Source organism: Pristis pectinata, chromosome 38 (genome assembly GCF_009764475.1).
Source record: "Pristis pectinata isolate sPriPec2 chromosome 38, sPriPec2.1.pri, whole genome shotgun sequence".
Taxonomy (NCBI): domain Eukaryota; kingdom Metazoa; phylum Chordata; class Chondrichthyes; order Rhinopristiformes; family Pristidae; genus Pristis; species Pristis pectinata.
The window spans coordinates 3,689,343-3,709,966 of record NC_067441.1 but is presented as its reverse complement, the minus strand read 5'-3'; the positions used below and the strand labels follow the sequence as shown (position 1 = coordinate 3,709,966).

At 58.9% G+C, this 20,624-nt stretch overlaps 1 protein-coding gene across 8 annotated transcripts in view; it reads left to right on the top strand.

Moving 5' to 3' along the window:
* The window catches only part of LOC127587097 (serine/threonine-protein kinase D3-like), a 65,456-nt gene that overhangs the window by 16,347 nt on the left and 28,485 nt on the right, over nucleotides 1-20,624 (top strand). For 2 of the 8 annotated variants that reach the window (XM_052045308.1, XM_052045307.1), the window contains 16 exons: nucleotides 861-992; nucleotides 1,675-1,745; nucleotides 2,258-2,453; nucleotides 3,181-3,264; nucleotides 3,531-3,687; nucleotides 5,965-6,088; nucleotides 7,160-7,237; nucleotides 7,961-8,189; nucleotides 8,427-8,485; nucleotides 9,197-9,269; nucleotides 9,832-9,938; nucleotides 10,440-10,601; nucleotides 13,654-13,752; nucleotides 14,943-15,210; nucleotides 15,461-15,546; nucleotides 18,941-19,450. In XM_052045308.1, the coding sequence (XP_051901268.1) occupies nucleotides 861-992; nucleotides 1,675-1,745; nucleotides 2,258-2,453; nucleotides 3,181-3,264; nucleotides 3,531-3,687; nucleotides 5,965-6,088; nucleotides 7,160-7,237; nucleotides 7,961-8,189; nucleotides 8,427-8,485; nucleotides 9,197-9,269; nucleotides 9,832-9,938; nucleotides 10,440-10,601; nucleotides 13,654-13,752; nucleotides 14,943-15,210; nucleotides 15,461-15,546; nucleotides 18,941-19,117 (2,102 nt within the window). In that variant the 3' untranslated portion in view covers nucleotides 19,118-19,450. Of the gene's footprint in view, nucleotides 1-860; nucleotides 993-1,674; nucleotides 1,746-2,257; nucleotides 2,454-3,180; nucleotides 3,265-3,530; nucleotides 3,688-5,964; nucleotides 6,089-7,159; nucleotides 7,238-7,960; nucleotides 8,190-8,426; nucleotides 8,486-9,196; nucleotides 9,270-9,831; nucleotides 9,939-10,439; nucleotides 10,602-13,653; nucleotides 13,753-14,942; nucleotides 15,211-15,460; nucleotides 15,547-18,940; nucleotides 19,451-20,624 lie in introns of those variants that run through there. The other 6 variants (XM_052045313.1, XM_052045314.1, XM_052045312.1 and 3 more) reach the window with 6 other exon arrangements.

Sequence of the window (20,624 nt, the reverse complement as noted above, 5' to 3'; positions counted from 1 at the left end):
AGTCTGCTGCAAGGAAAAGGGAAAAAAAGAAGTTGGGGGTTGGGGGGGGGAAAAGAAAATGAATCCCAATTTCCGGCCGTATCCCCATATCCCTTGATACCCCGACTATTTTGATATCTATCTATCTCTTCCTTAAATGCCTCCAATGATCGGGCCTCCACTGCTGTACCTGGCAAGGAATTCCACAAATTCACCACCCTCTGGCTAAAGAAATTTCTCCTCATCTCTGTTTTAAACCTGCACCCTCTAATTCTAAGATTGTGCCCTCTGGTCCTGGACTCACCCACCAAGGGAAACAGCCTAGCCACATCTACTCTGTCCAGTCCTTTCAACATTTTAAATGTCTCTATGAGGTCCCCTCTCATTCTTCTGTACTCCGGTGAGTACAGTCCAAGAGCCGACAAACGCTCAAATATTCAAAGGGATTCGTAAAATCTCTGCTTATATCATCTGGAAATACTGAATAAATGGACTCCAAACTTCCTCAAATTTAAGCGAAGGGTCAACGGTATCACTCCTAATTTTCCCTAAGTTTAAACATGTTATAGGTTTTATAAATGAAGTCCCAGCCTGCCGGACCTCTCCCTGCGACTCAGGTCCTCAAGTCCTGGCAACATTCTCGGAAATCCTCTCTGTGCTCTTTCCAGCTGAATGATGCCTTTCCTACAACAGGGTAACCAGAGCTGTGCACGGTTCTCCAGCTGCAGCCTCACCAACGCCTTGGACAACATGTATTTAAGATGTGTTTTAGTGTCAGTTAATTTGACAGCAGCTGGAGATCTCTTCAGTTCCTGTGGTCTTTTCTCCAGCCCAATTGTCACGCAGGATCGTTAACACTCTGAACTTCTCCCTTCCCACAGGGTCGGCTCTGAAAGGAGGGAGGGATATCTGCCCCCACGTCCTCCACGTCCACTCCTACAAGGCGCCAGCCTTCTGCAACCACTGCGGGGAGATGTTGTGGGGTCTGGTCAGACAAGGCCTGAGGTGTGAAGGTAAATCCAGGCTCCCCGCCCCCCACCCCCCCAACTCCCCACTGACCCCTCCCACCCCAAACCGTGGGCTCCTGAGCTGGCAGCTGAGGGGGGTGTCGAGCAGGGTGACACCCCCCCCACAACTAGCCCAGGCGGTGGTCCTCGAGGGTCCCAGTCACTGCAACCCCCACCACCCACCCCCCAACTGCGCCCGCACGCACATCAATGTCAGGCTGAGGTGAGGTGTGGAAGGAGGGTCCGGTTCTGCGGAACTGACTGCCCCTCTGCACTTGCTACCACCCCCCCTCAACACACCCCTCCCCCTGCTCACCTATACCAACGTCCCACTGTCAGATAACCCCTCACCCCCTCCACCTCCCTCCACCCCTCCGCTCCCCCTCCTCCCTCCTGCCCTCCACTCCTCCCCCTTCCCCCCCCTCTCCCTCATCACCTTCACGTCACACAGCCCCTGGAGGGCCCCCCCACACCAAACCCCACCCCCTCAGCGTCCCCACCCACTGTCTGTTCAGTCTGAGACCCCACCCTCACCGGCTCCCGTCTGACACCCTCCCCGTATCTCTCCGAGGTTTGCCCCTACACCAGGACACCTGACCCCACCCCCGGACTTGCCCCCCGACCACAGGCTGTAACCCCCCCCCCCCCTTCTCACCACGGTCTGTGACCCCCACCGATGTCTCCGCAGGCTGCGGGCTGGATTTCCACAAACGCTGTGCCTACAAGATTCCCAACAACTGCAGCCGGAGCCTTCAGGAGGTAGGTCCCAGCGGGGAATCCCACCCACCCGGGGCAGTCCCACCTGGTTTGGGGGGGGGGGTGGCGGGGAGGGGGTGCACAGGGTCACACACACACACACACACACACACACACACAGACCTTGCGTTGAATTGATTTGGACTCCAGCTGTTTGACTGTGAATGCTTCACCAGCTGATGGAACTGAATGCTGAGCTGACTTCGTGCTGTGTTTGAATCCCCCCTTGATCCCTCCTCCCCCTCCCTCTCTCTCCCCCTCCCCCTTTCCCCTCCCTCTCTCTCCCCCCTCCCCCTTTCCCCTCCCTCTCTCTCCCACCTCCCCTCCCCTCCCTCTCTCTCCCACCTCCCTTCCTCTCCTCCCCTTCTCTCCCACACCCCCCTCCCCTCCCCTCCCTCTCACCCCCACCCTCCCCTCCCCTCCCATCCCATCCCTCACCCTTCCCCCTCCCTCCCTCTCCCTCTCCCCCCACCACCGCACCCGTGGGTGTCAGCCTGACCTCTCTCTCCCCTCAGGGTGCCCGTTTCTCAGTGGGAGGGGGGCGGAGGATGCCCCTGTTGGCGGGCCGCCCCCCCTGGATGGACCGGCAAGAGGGGGGTCGGGTGAAGGTGCCCCACACCTTCCACATCCACTCGTACACTCGTCCCACTGTGTGTCAGCATTGCCGGCACCTGCTGCGTGGACTGTTCCGGCAGGGCCTGCAGTGCCGGGGTGAGTGGGGCGGGGAGGGGTGGGGGAGGGCGGGGGAGGGGGTGGGTGGGGTGGGGAGGGGGGCACGGCGGGCAGGCCGGGGTTAGGGGAGGGGGAGGGGGTCGGGGATGGGCCGGGTGCGGGGGTCACGGGTCAGACGATGAGAACGACTCCTGCAGGAGGTGTCTCAGGGCAACGTTCCTCCCCCCTCCCCCCCCCCGCCTCTTTCCCCACTCCTCCCCCCTTCTCCCCCTCCCCCTTCTCCCCTCCTTCCCCCCTCCTTCCCCTCCTTCCCTCCCCCTTCCCCTCCTTCCTCCTCATCCCCCTCATCCTCCCCCCTTCCCTCCCTCATCCTCCTCTTCCCCACCTCCTTGCCCCCCTCCTGCTCCTCCTCGTCCACCCTCCCCTGTACCACACCAGAGTCCCAACCCCCTCACCCACCCCCGCCCCGTGCCCAGACCTGGGCGGCTGTGGCCGTCGGTGGACCTGAGGCCCGTCCACTACAGATCACCTCCTGTCTGGGCCGTAGGGGTGGGGAAGGCTCAGCTCGGAGCCCCAGTGCCAGGGTGGGACCATTGGATGTGAGTGCTTGTGTCTGACACCTCTCTCTCCCCCTCTCCCCCTCCCCTCTCTTTCCCCCTCTCGCTCACCCCCCTCTCTCTCCCCCTCTCTCTCTTCCCCCTTCCCCCTCTCTCTCCCCCTCCCCTCTCTCCCCTCTCGCCTCTCTTCCCCCCCCCCCCACTGATAGATTGCAAGTTTAATTGCCACAAGCGCTGCGTCCCCCAGGTGCCCCACGACTGTCTGGGAGAAGCTACCCTGACCAACGGAGAAGGTAAGGCCATTACATCCGGGGTGAGGGGGCTCCCATGTGACCCTGGGCCTCAGGCCGGGGCGCAGGGCTGAGGCACGGCCACACAGGCCTGTGGTGGAGGGGGTGGGGTGGTGCGGGATGTGGGGAGGGGCAGTGGGAGGGGAAAGGATCAAAATAACAGGCCTGAGAGGCTGGACGGCCTCTTGCTGAGCCTGTGGGCCGGTCTCGAGGGGCCGAACGGCCTCTTGCCTTCTGACGTTACCATCTCCACCTCCGTGTTTTCCCAGAAGCCCAGAACCTGAAAGCGGGGGGAGTGTTGGCAGAAGGAGAGGAGGAGCTCCGGGATTCCGGCACCGGGCTCTCGGAGGAGCCGGAGGGCATTCCGGACCCAGATCCCTGCTCCCCGTCAGACTCCGGCCAGGAAGATCATCCAGGGCCCCTCAGGTAGGTCAGCTGACCGGCTGCTGGTGGTGGGGTGTTGGGGAATAAACCATGGGAGACTCCCCGCTCTCTGGCCCGATTCCCATTCCCTGCCGGACCGCCCGGATCTCCTCAGCGGCCAGAGGCTGGATGTAGGACACGCAGCTGTCAATGTGAGCATAGCAAGATCCCACGGCCAAGCCAATCCCGCGGGTAGGGCACTCCCTCGCCCCGGCCCCTCCCACAATGAGGGAGCACTTCAACCAATGACACGTGCAGCGGTCCCTACCTGCTGGAGGAGAGAATTATGCCATCGGGTGTAGAGCAGGGCTGGGGCCGCACTGTCAGCTCCATAAAACTCTGACGATCCGGCGCATGCTCGGCCCCAGTGCTGCCGGACTCTCGGATGTAACCTCACCATCCACCTTGTTGTGACCTTGCACCTATTGCCCTGCACTTTCTCTGTAGCTGTGACACTTTACTCTGTACTGTTATTGTTTTTACCTGTACTACATCAATGCACTCTGTACTAACTCAATGTAACTGCACTGTGTAATGAATTGACCTGTACGATCGGTATGCAAGACAAGTTTTTCACTGTACCTCGGTACAGGTGACAACAATAAACCGATACCAATCAAACATTTACTTTACCTCTAAATGCTACGTTGGATATTTAAAGTCATAAATTTTCCAGTGAACTCTAAGCTTAAAGAGACCACGGGAAACAGGGGTCCTGGTGAGTGGGAGGGAGCACGGGAACCATGTCCCGGTCAGTGGCTTGGCAAACATTGGTGAATTGGTTAGTTATTGTCACATGTACCGAGATACAGTGAAAAACTTGTCCTGCATACACTTCAAACAGATCATTTCACTTCAACGGTGCACTGAGGTAGTACAAGGGTAAAGCAATAACAGGATGCACAATACAGATCTAGATGGTAATGGGGTAAATCGGATCAGCAAGTTTGCTGATGACACTAAGGTTGGAGGTGTAGTGGACGGCGAGGAAGGCTTTTAAAGCTTGCAGAGGGATCTGAACCAACTGGAAGAATGGGCCAGAAAATGACAGATGGAATTTAATGCAGACAAGTGTGAGGTGTTGCATTTTGGAAGGACAAATTGAGGTAGGACATACACAGTAAATGGTAGGGCACCGGGGGGTGCGGAGGAACAAACGGATCTGGGAGTTCAGATACATAATTCCCTGAAAGTGGCGTCACAGGTAGACAGGGTTGTAAAGAAGGCTTTTGGCATCCTGGCATTTATAAATCAAACTACTGAGTATAGGAGTTGGGATGTTATGGTGAGGTTGTGTAAGACACTGGTGAGGCCAAATTTGGAGTATTGTGTGCAGTTCTGGTCACCTAACCATTGGAAGGATGTCAGTAAGATTGAAAGAGTGCAGAGGAGATTTACTAGAATGTTCCCAGGTCTTCAGGAGTTGAGTTACAGGGAAAGATTGAACAGGTTAGGACTTTATTCCTTGGAGCGGAGAAGAACGAGGGGAGATTTGATAGAGGTTTACAGAATTATGAGGGGTATAGACAGAATAAATGTGAGTAGGCTCTTTCCACCTAGATTAGGAGAGATAAGTACGAGAGGACATGGCTTTAGGGTGAAAGGGGGAAGGTTTAGGGGGAGCTTCTTCACTCAGAGGATGGTGGGAGTGTGGAACGAGCTGCCGTCTGACGTGGTAAATGCGGGCTCACTCTTAAGTTTTAAGAATAAATTGGATAGATACATGGACAGGAGAGGTCTTGGGGTGGGGGGGGGGGTGGGGAGGTTATGGACCGGGTGCAGGTCAATGGGACTAGTTGAATGAAGTTTCAGCACAGACTAGAAGGACCGAATGGCCTGTTTTCTGTGCCATAGTGTTCTATGGTTCTAATAAAGTGTTACAGAGGAAGTGCAGTGCAGGCAGACAATAAGGTGCAAGGGCCACGACGAGGTAGATTGTGAGGTCAGGAGTCCATCTTATCATTCAAGAGTCTTATAACAGCGGGGTAGAAGCCGTCCTTGAGCCTGGGGGTAGGTGCTGTCAGGTTTTTGGATCTGCTGGGAACAGCAAGTAATGAATGACCCTTCTGAAGTGCATCAGTTTGGGCCACTGCACCTTCCCGTTTGCCTGGGTCCTTGCACCTGAGCCACGTGCCGAGCTGTCGGGATCTCCGCGGACCCGTGTCGCGGATGGCAGTTGGTGAACCGTCGCTGGCGATCCGCGGACGGGGAGGGTGAGGGGAGGTGGCGGCTCGCCAGCTCCGGGTGTCACCCATCGCTCTCCCTTCCGCTGCCCCACAGCCTGAGCTCCACCAACAACATCCCGCTGATGCGCGTGGTCCAGTCGGTGAGGCAGGCCAAGCGTCGGAGCAGCACCGTGCTGAAAGAAGGCTGGCTGACCCACCACAGCCAGAGGGATCCGCTGGTGAGTACCCGGGGGCGGGGCAGGCCCTTCCACCCATCGTATCCATGCCGGAACAGGCCCTTCCACCCATCATATCTGTGCTGGAACAGGCTCTTCTGCCCATCGTATCCAGGCCGGAATAGGCCCTTCCCATCGTATCCGGGTCGAACACAGTCAAATTAAACACAATGCCGTATGCCTGCACATGATCCACGTTCCTCCATTGTGTCTAACATCCTCTCGCACACCTCTATAGTATCTGTCCCCACCCCCACCCCGGCAGCCCGTTCCAGGCACCCACCGCACCCTGTGTAAAATAAACCTGCCCCACACATCTCTGCCCCAGCCTTAAATGTACGTCCTCTGGTACTTGATACCTCTACCCTGGGGAAAAGATTCTGACTGGCTACACTCCCTGTTACACTCACTGTGTAACTGTACAGAGTCGCTGTTTATTCAGGGTGAGGGTCACTCACTGTGTAACTGTACAGAGTCACCATTTATTCAGGGTGTGGGTCACTCACTGTGTAACTGTACAGAGTCACTGTTTATTCAGGGTGAGGGTCACTCACTGTGTAACTGTACAGAGTCACCGTTTATTCAGGGTGAGGGTCACTCACTGTGTAACTGTACAGAGTCGCCGTTTATTCAGGGTGAGGGTCACTCACTGTGTAACTGTACAGAGTCACTGTTTATTCAGGGTGAGGGTCACTAACTGTACAGAGTCGCTGTTTATTCAGGGTGAGGGTCACTCACTGTGTAACTGTACAGAGTCGCTGTTTATTCAGGGTGAGGGTCACTCACTGTGTAACTGTACAGAGTCGCTGTTTATTCAGGGTGAGGGTCACTGTGTAACTGTACAGAGTCGCTGTTTATTCAGGATGAGGGTCACTAACTGTACAGAGTCGCTGTTTATTCAGGGTGAGGGTCACTGTGTAACCGTACAGAGTCGCTGTTTATTCAGGATGAGGGTCACTGTAACTGTACAGGGTCACTGTTTATTCAGGGTGAGGGTGACTTCCTTACAGAGTGCCTGTTTTGCTGACTGTTATTTCCGTCGGTCACTCTCTTGCTTCGCCTGTTCCCCGACAGAGGAAGCGACACTACTGGAGGTTGGACAGCAAGTACATCACCCTCTTCCAGAACGACACTGACACCAAGTTTTACAAGGTAAGTGAGTGTCCTGCAGCCTGTGTTCCGGGCTCAGGGCGGGACGGGTGGCAACTGCCCCCACGTGCACCCGGGCAACAGTCCCTGCCCACAGGCAGCAACTGCCCCCACCCACAGGCGGCAACTGCCCCCACCCACACATGGACCAGAGCACTGAACACACACCAGATTACATTATTCATGCAGATGCATGCTCTACCCCCCATCTCTCCCCCCCTTTCCCCCCCCTCCCCCTCCCCTCCCCTCCCCTCCCCTCTCCCCCCCCCCTCCCCCCGACTCCCCTGGCGCCCTCCCCAACACACACACTCTGACACACATCCATGTGCCCCCCCCAGCAGCACCCCAGGCCCAGGATACTGAGGCCAACTCTGGCTGAGTGGCTGGGGGTGGGGGAGTGAGTGAGGGGGGAGGGCAGGGTGAGGGGGTGAGGGGGAGGTGAGGAAGGGGATGTGGTGGGGAGACGGAGGAGGGTGTAGTGGGGTGCGCGGGGCAAGGGAGGAGGGAGACGTGGTGGGTGGAGGGGGTTGGGGGAGGAAGGGAGGGGGCAGGGGAGGGGGTTGGGGGAGGGGGGAGGAGGTGTGGAGTGGGAGTGGGGGGAGGGTTGGAGGGGAGGGCGTGGTGGGGAGCAGGAGGATGGGGAGGGGGTGGGAGGGGGGAGGTGATTCTCATTCTTGCCCATGATTTTTCTCCCCCCACCATCTTCTCTCTCTCCCCCCCCCCCAGCGATTCCCGCTCTCGGACATCCTGCTGATCCGACCCTCCCAGGATTCGGGGCTGGGCTTTGAGCTGGTCACTGGCAGCACCACCCTGTACGTGGGGAAGAGCCTGTCCCCCAACACCCTGCATCCCCCGGGACCGCACTCCCCCTCCGCACAGTCCCCCGACTGGGAGCAGGCGATCCGGCAGGCCCTCCGGCCCGTCACCTCCCATCCCGGCCCGGACACGGACACAGGTCAGTGTGGGTGGGGGACAAGGGCAGGGAGGGGGATGGTGGGGGGCAGGGGGAGGGGAGGGAGGGAAGGGGGCTGAATAGGGGCAAGGGCAGGGAGGGGGAGGGTGGGGGGTAGGGGGAGGGGAGGGAGGGGGAGGGAGGGGGCGGGGAGGGGAGGGCAGGGAGGGGCAGTGTGGGGGTGTATCAGCCGGGGTACTGCCCACTGACTCACAGCCCCCCTTGATCCCCCAACTACAGACACGGGACACCAGACACGGGAGAGCAAGGTACATCCTGAGGCCAACACCAGCAGCGAGGTGGGTTGGTGAGATTGCATCTCTCCCCCCCTCTCTCTCCCCCCCTCTCTCTCCCCCCCTCTCTCTCCCCCTCCCTCTCTCTCTCCCCCTCCCTCCTCTCTCCCCCCCTCTCCCTCCCCTCTCCCCCCCTCTCTCCCCCCCTCCCCCCTCTCCCCCCCTCTCTCCCCCCCTCTCTCCCCCCCTCTCTCCCCCCCCCTACTCTCCCCCCCACTCTCCACCTCTCCCTCCCCTATCCGCCACCTCTCTCCCCCCTCTCCCCTCTCCCCTCTCCCCCCCTCCACCCCGACCCCTCTCCCTCCCTCTCTCCCCCCCTCTCTCCCCCTCTCCCCCCCTCTCCCCCCCCTCTCCCCCCCTCTCCCCCCCCTCTCCCCCCCCTCTCCCCCCCCTCTCCCCCCCTCTCCCCCCCTCTCCCCCCCCCCCCCCCCCCTCCCCACCCTCGCCCCCCCCTCTCTCTCCCCCTCTCTCTCCCCCTCTCTCTCCCCCCCCTCTCTCCCCCCCCTCTCTCCCCCCCCTCTCTCCCCCCCCTCTCTCCCCCCCCTCTCTCCCCCCCCTCTCTCCCCCCCCACTCTCCCCCCCTCTCCCCCCCCTCCCCCCCTCTCCCCCCTCTCTCCCCCCCCCTCTCCCCCCTGCTCTCCCCTCCAGTTACCCTGCTCTCTCTCTAACTCTCCCCAGTTTCCCTGCTCTCTGAACCTCTCCCTTTGCCCCCTGCAGGACATCAGTGCCGTTTACCAGATATTCCCGGACGAGGTGTTGGGATCGGGACAGTTTGGAGTGGTTTACGGAGGTGAGGATGGTGTGGATCAGTCCTGCCTTCCATGGGTACTCCCTGCACCACCCACCGCCCCCCCCCACCCCACACACTTAGGTGTGTACAGTGGACACCATCTTCCTGCCGAGCTGCTCCACAACAGGCGGCATCGCAACCTCCCAACCTCAGCACCCAGCACTGGATCAACACCGCGCTGCGGGAGGGGCGGTGAGGAGGGAGGGGTGGCGAGGAGGGAGCGCTGCGCTGTGGGAGGGGAGGTGAGGAGGGAGCGCCGCGCTGCGGGAGGGGCGGTGAGGAGGGAGGGGTGGCGAGGAGGGAGCGCTGCGCTGTGGGAGGGGCGGTGAGGAGGGAGCGCCGCGCTGCGGGAGGGGCGGCGAGGAGGGAGCGCTGCGCTGTGGGAGGGGCGGTGAGGAGGGAGGGGTGGCGAGGAGGGAGCGCTGCGCTGCGGGAGGGGCGGTGAGGAGGGAGCGCCCTGCAGTTTTGAACAGCCTGGGTGGGGACTCGGTGAGGAATCCCCCCATCCACTGACTGACCATTCCTCCACACCCCCTCACCCCCCCCCCACCCCTCCCCACAGGGAAACACCGGAAGTCGGCCCGGGACGTGGCGATTAAAGTCATCGACAAACTGCGTTTCCCCACCCAGAGGGAGAGTCAACTTCGCAATGAGGTGACCATCCTGCAGGTAGGGTCCCGAGGGGGGAGGGGGACAGGGTGTGTGGGGAGGGAGGGGATGTGGGGGGGGTGGGCCCAGATGGAGGGGCAGCTCCCATCCAATTGTCACTTGGTTCCAAACCCTTGCTGGTGGGGGGGGGGGGGGGGGGGGTCTCTAAACAAACACCACCCCGCCTCCAAAAAAAAAATTTCTCCCTCTGCCTCTCTCTTGAGAGGGGGGAGAAGAGAGAATGTCCAGGGTGGGTGGGGTCTTTGATTATTTTGGCTGCTTTCCCGAGGCAGCGGGAAGTGTAGACAGAGTCCATGGAGGGGAGGCTGGTTTCTGTGATGCGCTGGGCTGTGTCCACAACTCTCTGCGGTTTCATGTGGTCCCGGACAGAGCAGTTGCCGTCCCAGGGGAGTGGGTTCTACTGATGGGATCTTGGAGCCACTGAAGGTGTCAAGGTGTTGAGGAATGTGTGCCCTCCTGGTGATCCTCCCTCCCTCCCTCCCTCCCTCACTCTCTCTGCAGGATCTGCAGCACCCAGGGGTGGTGAACCTCGACGCTGTGTTCGAAGACACCGACCGGGTGTTCGTGGTGATGGAGAAGCTTCACGGTGACATGTTGGAGATGATCCTGTCCAGTCAGAACAGTCGCCTTCCTGAGCGGCTCACCAAGTTCCTCACCACCCAGGTACGAGGTGTCTCCCCACACCCCCCCCCATCACGGGGTCCCGGTGGGTTTAAAGGGAGCGGGAGACGGAACCCAGCATGCTTCAGCTTGTCAGGCACTCTGGATCCCTGTTCCAACCATGATCCCTCACACGTTCGTGAGCACCCCCACGCCCCCTATAATACACAGCTGACCATGCAGGTACGAGGATCCATGTACAACAGATCCACCAGTAACGAGGATGACTCACTAACGAGTGTGACAGATGCTGAACCATCAGCAGCTGATGGAAATGTCAGGGGAGTAGGGGCAGGTCAGGGGCCAGGGATCCCATGGTGAGCGACTCACCTCCTGACCCCCTGAGGTCTTTCCCCCATCTACAAGGCACAGGTCAGGAGTGTGACGGGACACTCCCCACTTGCCTGGGTGGGGTTAGTCCATGCACTCCACATCCGCCACGTTACCTCTCCACCGTCTACAGGTCAGGAGTGTGACGGGACACTCCCCACTTGCCTGGGTGGGGTTAGTCCATGCACTCCACATCTGCCACATTACCTCTCCACCGTCTACAGGTCAGGAGTGTGACAGGACACTCCCCACTTGCCTGGGAGAGTGCGGCTCTGACAACTCTCGAGAAGCTCAGCACCGTCCAGGACAAAGCAGCCCGCTCGATCGGCACCCCACCCACCCCCTGAAACACTCCCTCCCTCCGCCACCGGCGCACGGTGGCTGCAGTGTGCACCGTCTACACAACGCCCCGCGGTTACTCACCTGGGCTACTCTGACAGCACCTCCCAAACCCACCACCTCTCCTCCCCCAAGGAGGACAGGGCAGTGGATGCGGGGGATCACCACCACCCACAGGTTCCCCTCCGCCATCCCGACTTGGAAACATATCGCCGTTCCTTCACCGTCACTGGGTCTGAACCCTGGAACTCCCTCCCCAACAGCACCGTGGGAGCCCCTTCCCAGAAGGACGGTAGTGGTTCAAGGGGGCAGCTCACCCCCACCTCCTCACGGGGACACTAAGGGTGCCGGACTTGATGGATCATGAAGAGTGCATGAATTGAGAGGGGAATTTCAGCTCCAGGGTCAGACTGGCGAAGCCAAGGTTTGTCTGCAGGGTCGAGAGGGGTTTGGTTAGAGGGGACAGTGTTGTGATTGGTTTAGAGATGGCACGGTAGCGTAGCGGTGAGCATAACACTATCACAGCGCCAGTGACCGAGGTTCAATTCCGGCCGCTGTCTGTAAGGAGTTTGTATGTTCTCCCCGTGTCTGCGCGGGTTTCCTCCGGGTGCTCCGGTTTCCTCCCACATTCCAAAGACCTACGGGTTAGTGGGTTAACGTGGGTGTAATTGGGCAGCACGGGCTCGTTGGGCTGGAAGGGTCTGTTACCGTGCTGTAGAAATAAAGTCTTTTATTTAAAATGGGGTTGGGGGAAGGTGAGAGAGGAAGAACTTAGTCAAAGTCGAGTTTATTGTCAGATGCACAAGTCCATGTGTGCACCGGTGCAGTGAAAAACTTCCTTGCAGCAGCATCACAGGCACACAGCATCACATACACAACGTTCACAAGATAAACATAAATTTTACAAGGAAGAACACAATTAGAACAAAAAAAAAACGAAGTCCATCGCAGTGCAAAGTGGTCCCAGTGTTGCTGTACTGAGGTAGTGATTAGGGTTGTGCCGGTCGGTTCAAGCACCGAATGGTTGAAGGGAAGTAGCTGTTCCTGAACCTGGTGGTGTGGGGACTTCAGGCTTCTGTACCTCCTGCCCGATGGGAGCTGTGAGAAGATGGCACGGCCCGGATGGTGGGGATCTTTGATGATGGACGTTGCCTTCTTGAGGCAGCTCCTCCTGTAGATACTCCCGATGGTGGGGAGGGATGTGCCCGTGATGTGTTGGGCTGAGTCCACTACTCTCTGCAGCTTCTTACGTACCTGCACATTCGAATCGCCGTCCCAGGCCAGAGTAAAGGGGACCTGAGGGGCAAGTTTTTCACACAGACGGGGTGTGTGTTGACATGGGGGTTTTGGACAGGGAGTTGGATGGGAAAGGTGTGGTGGGATACGGGAATAATGCAGGCAAATGGGACTGCGGTGGGGGAGGGGAGCATTCTCTGCAGACCTGGAGCTGACAGACTCTGGGGCTGCTGGAGACGGGAGCGGCTGGGCTTCCAGAGTGTGGGATGGGGAGGGCATGGGGTTGGAGATGGGCCAGATGGGGCAATGGACCGAGTCCGCCCCCCCACCCCTTGCTCCAACGAGACCAGGACCTCCATGGACCCCGGTCACCAGAGGACGAGAGGGGTTCCTCGCTGAAACCGACAGAATCCCCACCGTGGCTTCACAGATGTCTCCTGGAATGAGGAGTCTGGAAGCAGGGATCACGGAGAACAAGGTTGGGCCTTCGGAACAAAGAGGTGGAGCAAGTTCTTCCCTTGGAGGGCTCTGGAAGCTCCTCCTCGTCATCTTCTTATGATGTAGGCCATTCAGCCCATCGAGTACGTCCTGGCTGATGGAGCAATCTCTCACTTCCCATGTTCCCAGCAGTTCCACACACACACCCCCAGCCCCCAGATTCTCCCCCTCACCCACACACCATTTACCCACCGACCCCGCACGTCGTTGGGATGTGGGAGGGGAGGGAACCGGAACATTCGGGGGGGGGGGGAGGGGAACCCACGGGGAGACTGTGCAAACTCCGCACAGACAGCGCCGGAGGTCGGGATCGAACCCCCGGAGCCGGGAGGCAGAGGCTCCACCGGCTCCGTTGCCCAGAGGGACGGGGAGATTCCTGGATGGGGAGGGTGAGGGCAGGAAGTTGGCGCCAGGGCAGGAAGTTGGCGCCGAGGCAGCGATTGGGCTGCGATCGTGGGCCAGGCTGGAGGGGCTGAATGGACTGAATGAATACTTGTAAATGGAGTTATTGGGGGGAGGGTGGGGGGGGGAGTGGTGAGGCAATGACTGGGGTGGGGGGGGTGAATGGTGTCCAGGTACTAATGCACCTCTCTCTTCCCCCTCCCCCCTCCCCCCCCCCCCCCACTCTCTCTCTCTCTCCCTCCCCCTGCAGATACTGGAAGCCCTCCGCTACCTACACTCCAAGAACATCGTGCATTGTGACCTGAAGCCCGAGAACGTGCTGCTGGCCTCGGATGACCCCTACCCCCAGGTAAGAGGGCGCTGACCGCCATGGACCGAGCCCTGAGGGAGGGGGGGGGGGGGTCACACCTCTCGCCCCCTCCCCTCCCCCCCCCCCCCCCCCCCCAGGGAGGGTGAACCATCGGGACACCCTCTGCAGTTACAAATAATGGGGGAGGATCGGGGCCTCGCACACGGCACGGAGCCAGGCCCTTCAGCCCATCGAATCCGTGCTGACCAACCACCCTACACTGAGGGGTGGACGACCCGCAGCTGGACGCTGCCGGGGTTAGAGGGTGGAGGGAGACCCTCTGGAGCCCGATCCCTGAGGGGGAGATCCACTCTGGAAACAGTTCGGATTCAGCGGGAATTGATTCCCAAGGAATTGGCGTCACCGGGGATGTCAGCATTCATTGCACATCCCCACTCCAGGCCGGACCATGGAGACGGGGTAGGGTGGGGTCGAGGTCAGACTGGCTGCTCCCCCGATGTTGGGGAATCCCGGAAAATCCCAGGTGTGATCCCGCAGTTTATTTGGATACTTGGGAGCAACATTCCCGGCTGTTAGGCTCACAAGGCTCCCTGCCTGTGCTGATAAACCAGGAATTGCACTGGGAGCAGAGATTCCGTGGGGAAAGGGAACAACCGTGAATTGTTGGGAAAACTCGGGATGAGCACTTCCCGCCCTTTTCTGCTTTTACTTCCAGATTTCCAGCACCTGCAGACTTACTTCTGTGATTTTCAGGAAATGAGGGTGGCATTCCTGGCAATGTCAGGGATCGAGGGTCATTTAACCCCTCGGGGGGGGGGGGGGGGGGGGGGGGGGGGTGACGTCGGGAGAGGATTCCGGGGAGGGAAGTCCAAACGTGGAGAGTGGTCCTTGGGAGTGGGAGCTCGGAAATACCAGGGAAAGGGGAGGGAGGGGCGGCGGGGAGGGAGCGCCTTACTGCACGACTTCCCCAATGTTTATCCCCCCCCCCCCCAATCACCACCACCCAGTTGTCCCATTGAAGTTATGGGATCTTCCTGTGCGCAGATCAGCCACCGCTCTTCCTCAATTGCCAAAATAAAAGTCCTCCATGGGAACGGGGGGGGGGGGGGGGGGGGGGGGGGGGGGGGGGGGAGGAGTGGAGAATGGGAAGGGAAGCAGGGAGGGGGATCTTTTCATTGACTTGTTGACGGTGATCTTTGACCCTGAACCCCTGCCCTCCCACCCCACAGGTGAAGCTCTGCGACTTCGGGTTTGCGCGGATCATCGGGGAGAAGTCATTCCGCCGGTCGGTGGTGGGGACGGCCGCCTACCTGGCCCCCGAGGTGCTCCAGAGCAGGGCCTACAACCGCTCACTGGACATGTGGTCGGTGGGGGTCATCATCTACGTCTGCCTCAGCGGCACCTTCCCGTTCAACGAGGACGAGGATATCAACGACCAGATCCAGAACGCCAGCTTCATGTACCCTGCCCGGCCCTGGCAGGAGATCTCCCCCACAGGTGGGTCAGGGGGACGGGGGGGGGGGGGGGGGGGGGAGGTGTGGTCCCATCCCATCTCTGCGTCTGGGGCTCCGTTCCCGGGGACCACCCGCCACTGGGCGATCCTGGGGGAGCTTGTCCCGGGGCCCCCTCCCCCCACTGCCCACTCGTCCTGTCCCACAGACACCTCTGGGCCTCTGTCCCTGGGACTCTTCCCCGCAGCCTCTCCCCGCTGCTCTGGTCTCACCCCTGCTCCGCTCTCTCTCCGCAGCCATCGAACTGATCAACAGCCTGCTGCAGGTGAAGATTCGCAAACGCTACAGTGTGGACAAAGCCCTGAGTCACCCCTGGCTCCAGGTAAACCAGCCCACAACCACCCCCCCCCACCCCCCCACAACGTCACTCCACGGCACAGCCTCACCTCGTAAAGCCGGGAATATCGGAGTCACAAGAGGGATCTAGGCACAGGCCAATTGGCCCAGCCTGTCCGTACCGACCCTTCCGCCAATCCCGTTTGCCTGCGTTAGGACCTCAACCCTCTACATCTTGCCCATTCAAGCGTCTGTCTAAATCCCTCCTTTTTTAATATATAAACGTTTATTAGCTAAAAGCACTACAAGAGGACATCCGGTGTCAATACACTGCAGCTAGTACAGAAAATAGAATAAAACAAACTATGCACCTTCATAACTACAACAATAACACTAACTAACACCCGCTAAACACTCGTCATCCGAGTTCAACCCGGAAAAGTGTGAAGTGATACACTTCGGGAGATCGAATTTGAAGGCAGAATACAAGGGTAATGGCAGGACTCTTAGCAGTGTGGAGGATCTTGTGGTCCACGTCCATAGATCCCTCAAGGTTGCCACGCAGGTCGATAGGGTTGTTAAGAAGGTGTATGGAGCGTTGGCCTTCATTAGTCGGGGTATTGAGTTCAAGAGCCACGAGGTGATGTTGCAGCTCTGTAGAACTCTGGTTAGACCACACTTGGAGTATTGTGTTCAGTTCTGCTCGCCTCATTATAGGAAGGATGTGGAAGCTTTAGAGAGGGCGCAGAGGAGATTTACCAGGATGTTGCCTGAATTGGACAGCACGTCTTATGAGGATAGGTTGAGCGAACTAGGGCTTTTCTCTTTGGAGAGGAGGATGAGAGGTGACTTGATAGAGGTGTACAAGATGATAAGAGGCATAGATCGAGTGGACAGTCAGAGACTTTTTCCCAGGGCGACAATGGCTAACACGTAGGGACATAATTTTAAGGTGATTGGAGGAAGGTATAAGGGGGATGTCAGGGGTAAGTTTTTTTACACAGAGAGTGGTGGGTGTGTGGAACACACTGCCGGCAGAGGTTGTGGGGACAGATACATTAGGGATGTTTAAGAGACTCTTAGATAGACACATGAATGATAGAGAAATGGGGGGCTATCTGGGAGGGAAGGGTTAGGTAGATCTTAGAGCAGGATAAAATGTTGGCACAACATTGTGGGCTGAAGGGCCTGTACTGTGCTGTAGTGTTCTGTGTTCTACGTTCTATACGCACACGCAACACTTCAGAGAAGAATCGCATTTTCACCGTCCACGACACACGCGATCCCCTGAGGGGCCCACTGAGCGCGGAACCCAACCAGGGTGCCCGCGGAGACGCACGCGCTCCCTCTCCAAGGACACCCGCGCGCGGACGTAAGCCCGGAAGACGGGCAAACTAAATCCCTCTTTAAGCAGAGTGACACCCCCCCCCCCACCAGCAGCACCATCCAGATATCACCCACTCTCTGCGTCACAAACTTACCCCTCCGATCCCCTTCTAACCCCCTTCAACCTGCGCCCTCTTGTTTCTGGTGTCCCTACTGCGGGAAAAAGACTCTCTCTACGCCCCTCATGATTTGATAAACCTCGGGTCACCCCTCAGCCTCCTTCGCTCCAGGGAAAACAAGCCCAGCTTGTCCAATCTCTCCCCATAACTAAAGTCCTCCAATCCAGGCAACACCCTGGTGGATCTCCTCTGCACCCTCTCCAGTGCAAGCACACCCTTCCTACGGTGTGGTGACCAGAACTGCACACAGTGCGGTCTCACCAGGTGGTTTGTAATGTTGCAACGTAATCTCCCAACTTTTATATTCTCTGCCCTGACCCCTGAAGACAAGCCTGTCACAACACACACACACAAAGCTAGAGGGACTCAGCAGGTCAGGCAGCATCTATGGAGGGGAATTGTGTCACCACTTTCAGGGAACTATTGGTATTGGTTTATTATTGTCACTTGTACTGAGGTACAGTGAAAAACTTGTCTTGCAAACCGATCGTACAGATCAATTCATTACACAGTGCAGTTACGTTGGGTTAGTACAGAGTGCATTGATGTAGTACAGGTAAAAACAATAACAGTACAGAGTAAAGTGTCACAGCTACAGAGAAAGTGCAGTGCAATAAGGTGCAAGGTCACAACAAGGTAGATCGTGAGGTCAGAGTCCATCTCATCATATAAGGGAACTGGTCAATAGTCTTATCACAGTGGGGTAGAAGCTGTCCTTAAGTCTGGTGGTACGTGCCCTCAGGCTCCTGTATCTTCTACCCAATAGAAGAGGAGAGAAGAGAGAATGTTCCGGGTGGGTGGGGTCTTTGATTATGGACCTTCGACTATGGACTTGGACCCCAAGTTCCCTCTGTCCACCAACATTCCTTAGCACAAGAACTCTCAGTCCTCTGTGACACTGCAGATCTATTGTCCATTCCCACCACACAGGAGGAGCTCGTTCTCCGTGTCCCTTGGAACGAAGGCAGAAAATGCTGGAAACACTCAGCGGGTCAGGCGGCGCCCGTGGAGGGGGAAACTGTTCGCGTTTCCGGGTCCGAGTCTCTGGGAATGGTATAACACGAGTTAGTTTCCAGTCCTGATGAAGGATCTCGACCCGAAATATCGACTGTTCATTTCCCTCCACGGATGCTGCCCGACCCTCTGAGTCCTTCCAGCGTTTTGTGTGGGTTGTTCCAGATTCCAGCAGCTGCGGAATCTCTCGTGACTTAGTTTTCGGTCACAGAGAGGGTGGGGAAGGGAGGGACGGGGAAAACGGGAATCTCCGTGAGAGGGTCTGTGTGCGGGGACTAACACCTTCCACCTTGTGTTACACGATGCTACTGGCCGGGCTGGGGGACGTGGGCAGATGGTTTCTCACTGTCACACGTACCGAGGTACAGTGAGAAGCTTTTGTCTGCGTGCCGCCCAGACACATGGTTCCGTGCATCAGTACATCGAGGCGGTGAAAGAGTGTAGTGTTACGGTTACGGACAGAGTGCAGTGACGGTCAGGCAGTCCTGATCGAGACGGTCTGAGCCACAACCACTGACAGAAGCAGCCAGTCCTGGTACAGAGAGGGTCACCAGCAGTCAGAGAGGGTCACCAGCGGTCAGAGAGGGTCACCAACGGTCAGAGGGTCCACTATTGAGTCCGGAAGGCTGTGAGGTGCCATACCCCAAGGTCGTGTTGGGCCTTGTTGTAAGGGTGCAGGGGGTCACGGACAGAGGTCAGGGAGGGTGCAGGGAGGGGGTGCCTCACTGCCCGAACCACTCCTTGCCGGGGAGTTAACGTAGCACTAAATCGAGCTGATGTGATCTCTCCCTTTCTCCCCCTCCCTCCCCCCCTCCCCCTCCCCCCTCTCTCTCCCCCCTCTCTCCTTCCCCTTCTGTCTCTCTCTCCTTCCCCTCTCTCCCTTGCTCTCCCCTACCACCACACCCCCCCCCCCCACCCCAGGATTTCCAGAGCTGGTTGGACCTGCGACAGTTCGAGGCGCAGCTGAACCTGCGCTACCTCACCCACCGGTGTGACGACAGCCGCTGGCGCCAGCACGCGGCGGAGCACGGGCTAGAACTCCCCACACAGCTCCTCGACTCACCCAGCCTGGCCGAGGCTGACGAGGACGCCCCCTGAAACTGAGGGGGGCTGGGGGGGGGGGGGGGGCGCGGTTCACCACCCCAACCCCACCCCCACCCCCAGGACACTCTGCCACCCCCGGGGGGATCCACCCGCGGGGAGAGAGCCCGGTCCCGTGGGGCGGCAACCAATCCCAGCAGCCTGCTGGGGAGGGGCCTGGGAAACCCCTCCAGGGTGGGGGTCTTCGCCGGTGGGTGGGGGAGGGACGTGTTACCCCGCTGGCCCAATTACATCAGTGTAACCAGACCAGCTGCCTCCCCTCTCCGCATTCCTGGAAAACGGGAACCCCCATCCATCCCTACCACCCCAACACCTTTCCCCATTCCATCCCGGGGATTGGCGGGGGTCCTCTCCGGCCCCTGCTCAGCTGGGGTGGGGGGGTGGGGTTTGGCCTGTTCACTGCTGCCCACCAGAGGAAGCTCGACCTGGCCTTGGACTGTCTGACCAGTGAGATCTTCCTCCCTGCGTTCGCTCCATCCGTGCACGTCGGACTGCGCCTGTACCCGTGTGTCAGCTGTAGAAATAAAGCAGGAAAGGTTTCTCGTCAAGGAATGTCTGACTGGAGGAATTGTGTCTTTGGTTAACTTTCAGGGACAAAACTTTGCACGTATTGTGCACAATCGTACTGGACCCAAACATTGCTCACTCCCACCATCCACGCCCCCAACGGGACCCCACCCCTACCCATTCACTCCCACCAGGACCCCACCCCTACCCGTTCACCCCCACCGTCCGCACTACTAACGGGACCCCACCCCTTCCCGTTCACTTCCCACCGTCCGTTCACTCCCAACGGGACCCCACCCCTTTCCGTTCAATCCCAACGGGACCCCACCCCTGTCCGTTCACTCCCACCATCCACACCCCCAATGGGACCCCACCCCTTCCCGTTCACCCCCACCGTCCGCACTCCTAACGGGACCCCACCCCTTCCCGTTCACCCCCACCGTCCGCACTCCTAACGGGACCCCACCCCTTCCCGTTCACCCCCACCGTCCGCACTCCTAACGGGACCCCACCCCTTCCCGTTCACCCCCACCGTCCGCACTCCCGCTGACCCCACCAGTTCCCATTTACTGTATCACGAAGGACCCTCACCACCCGGGACGCGCCCCCTTCTGGTTACTACCATTGGGGAGGAGGTACGGGAGGAGGTACAGGAGCCTGAAGACCCACACTCAGCGATTCAGGAACAGCTTCTTCCCCTCCGCCGTCAGATTCCTGAACGGTCCGTGAACCCATGAACACCGCCTCGTTATTCCTCTCTGTAATTATTTGTAATTTCTCGTACATTTTATGCCTTTTGCCCTGACCTGCTGCTGCAGAACAACACGTTTCATGTCATATGAGACACGATTCACTCCCAGTGGATTTAATCTTCCAGAATCCTGGATCTCCACCCAGACTATTTCATCTCTTTGGTGGAACCTTTCTGCCCCTGGTCCCACGGTGGAGCTCCGCCGGATGCCCATGGTCCCACGGTGGAGTTTCCAGACGCCTCCTC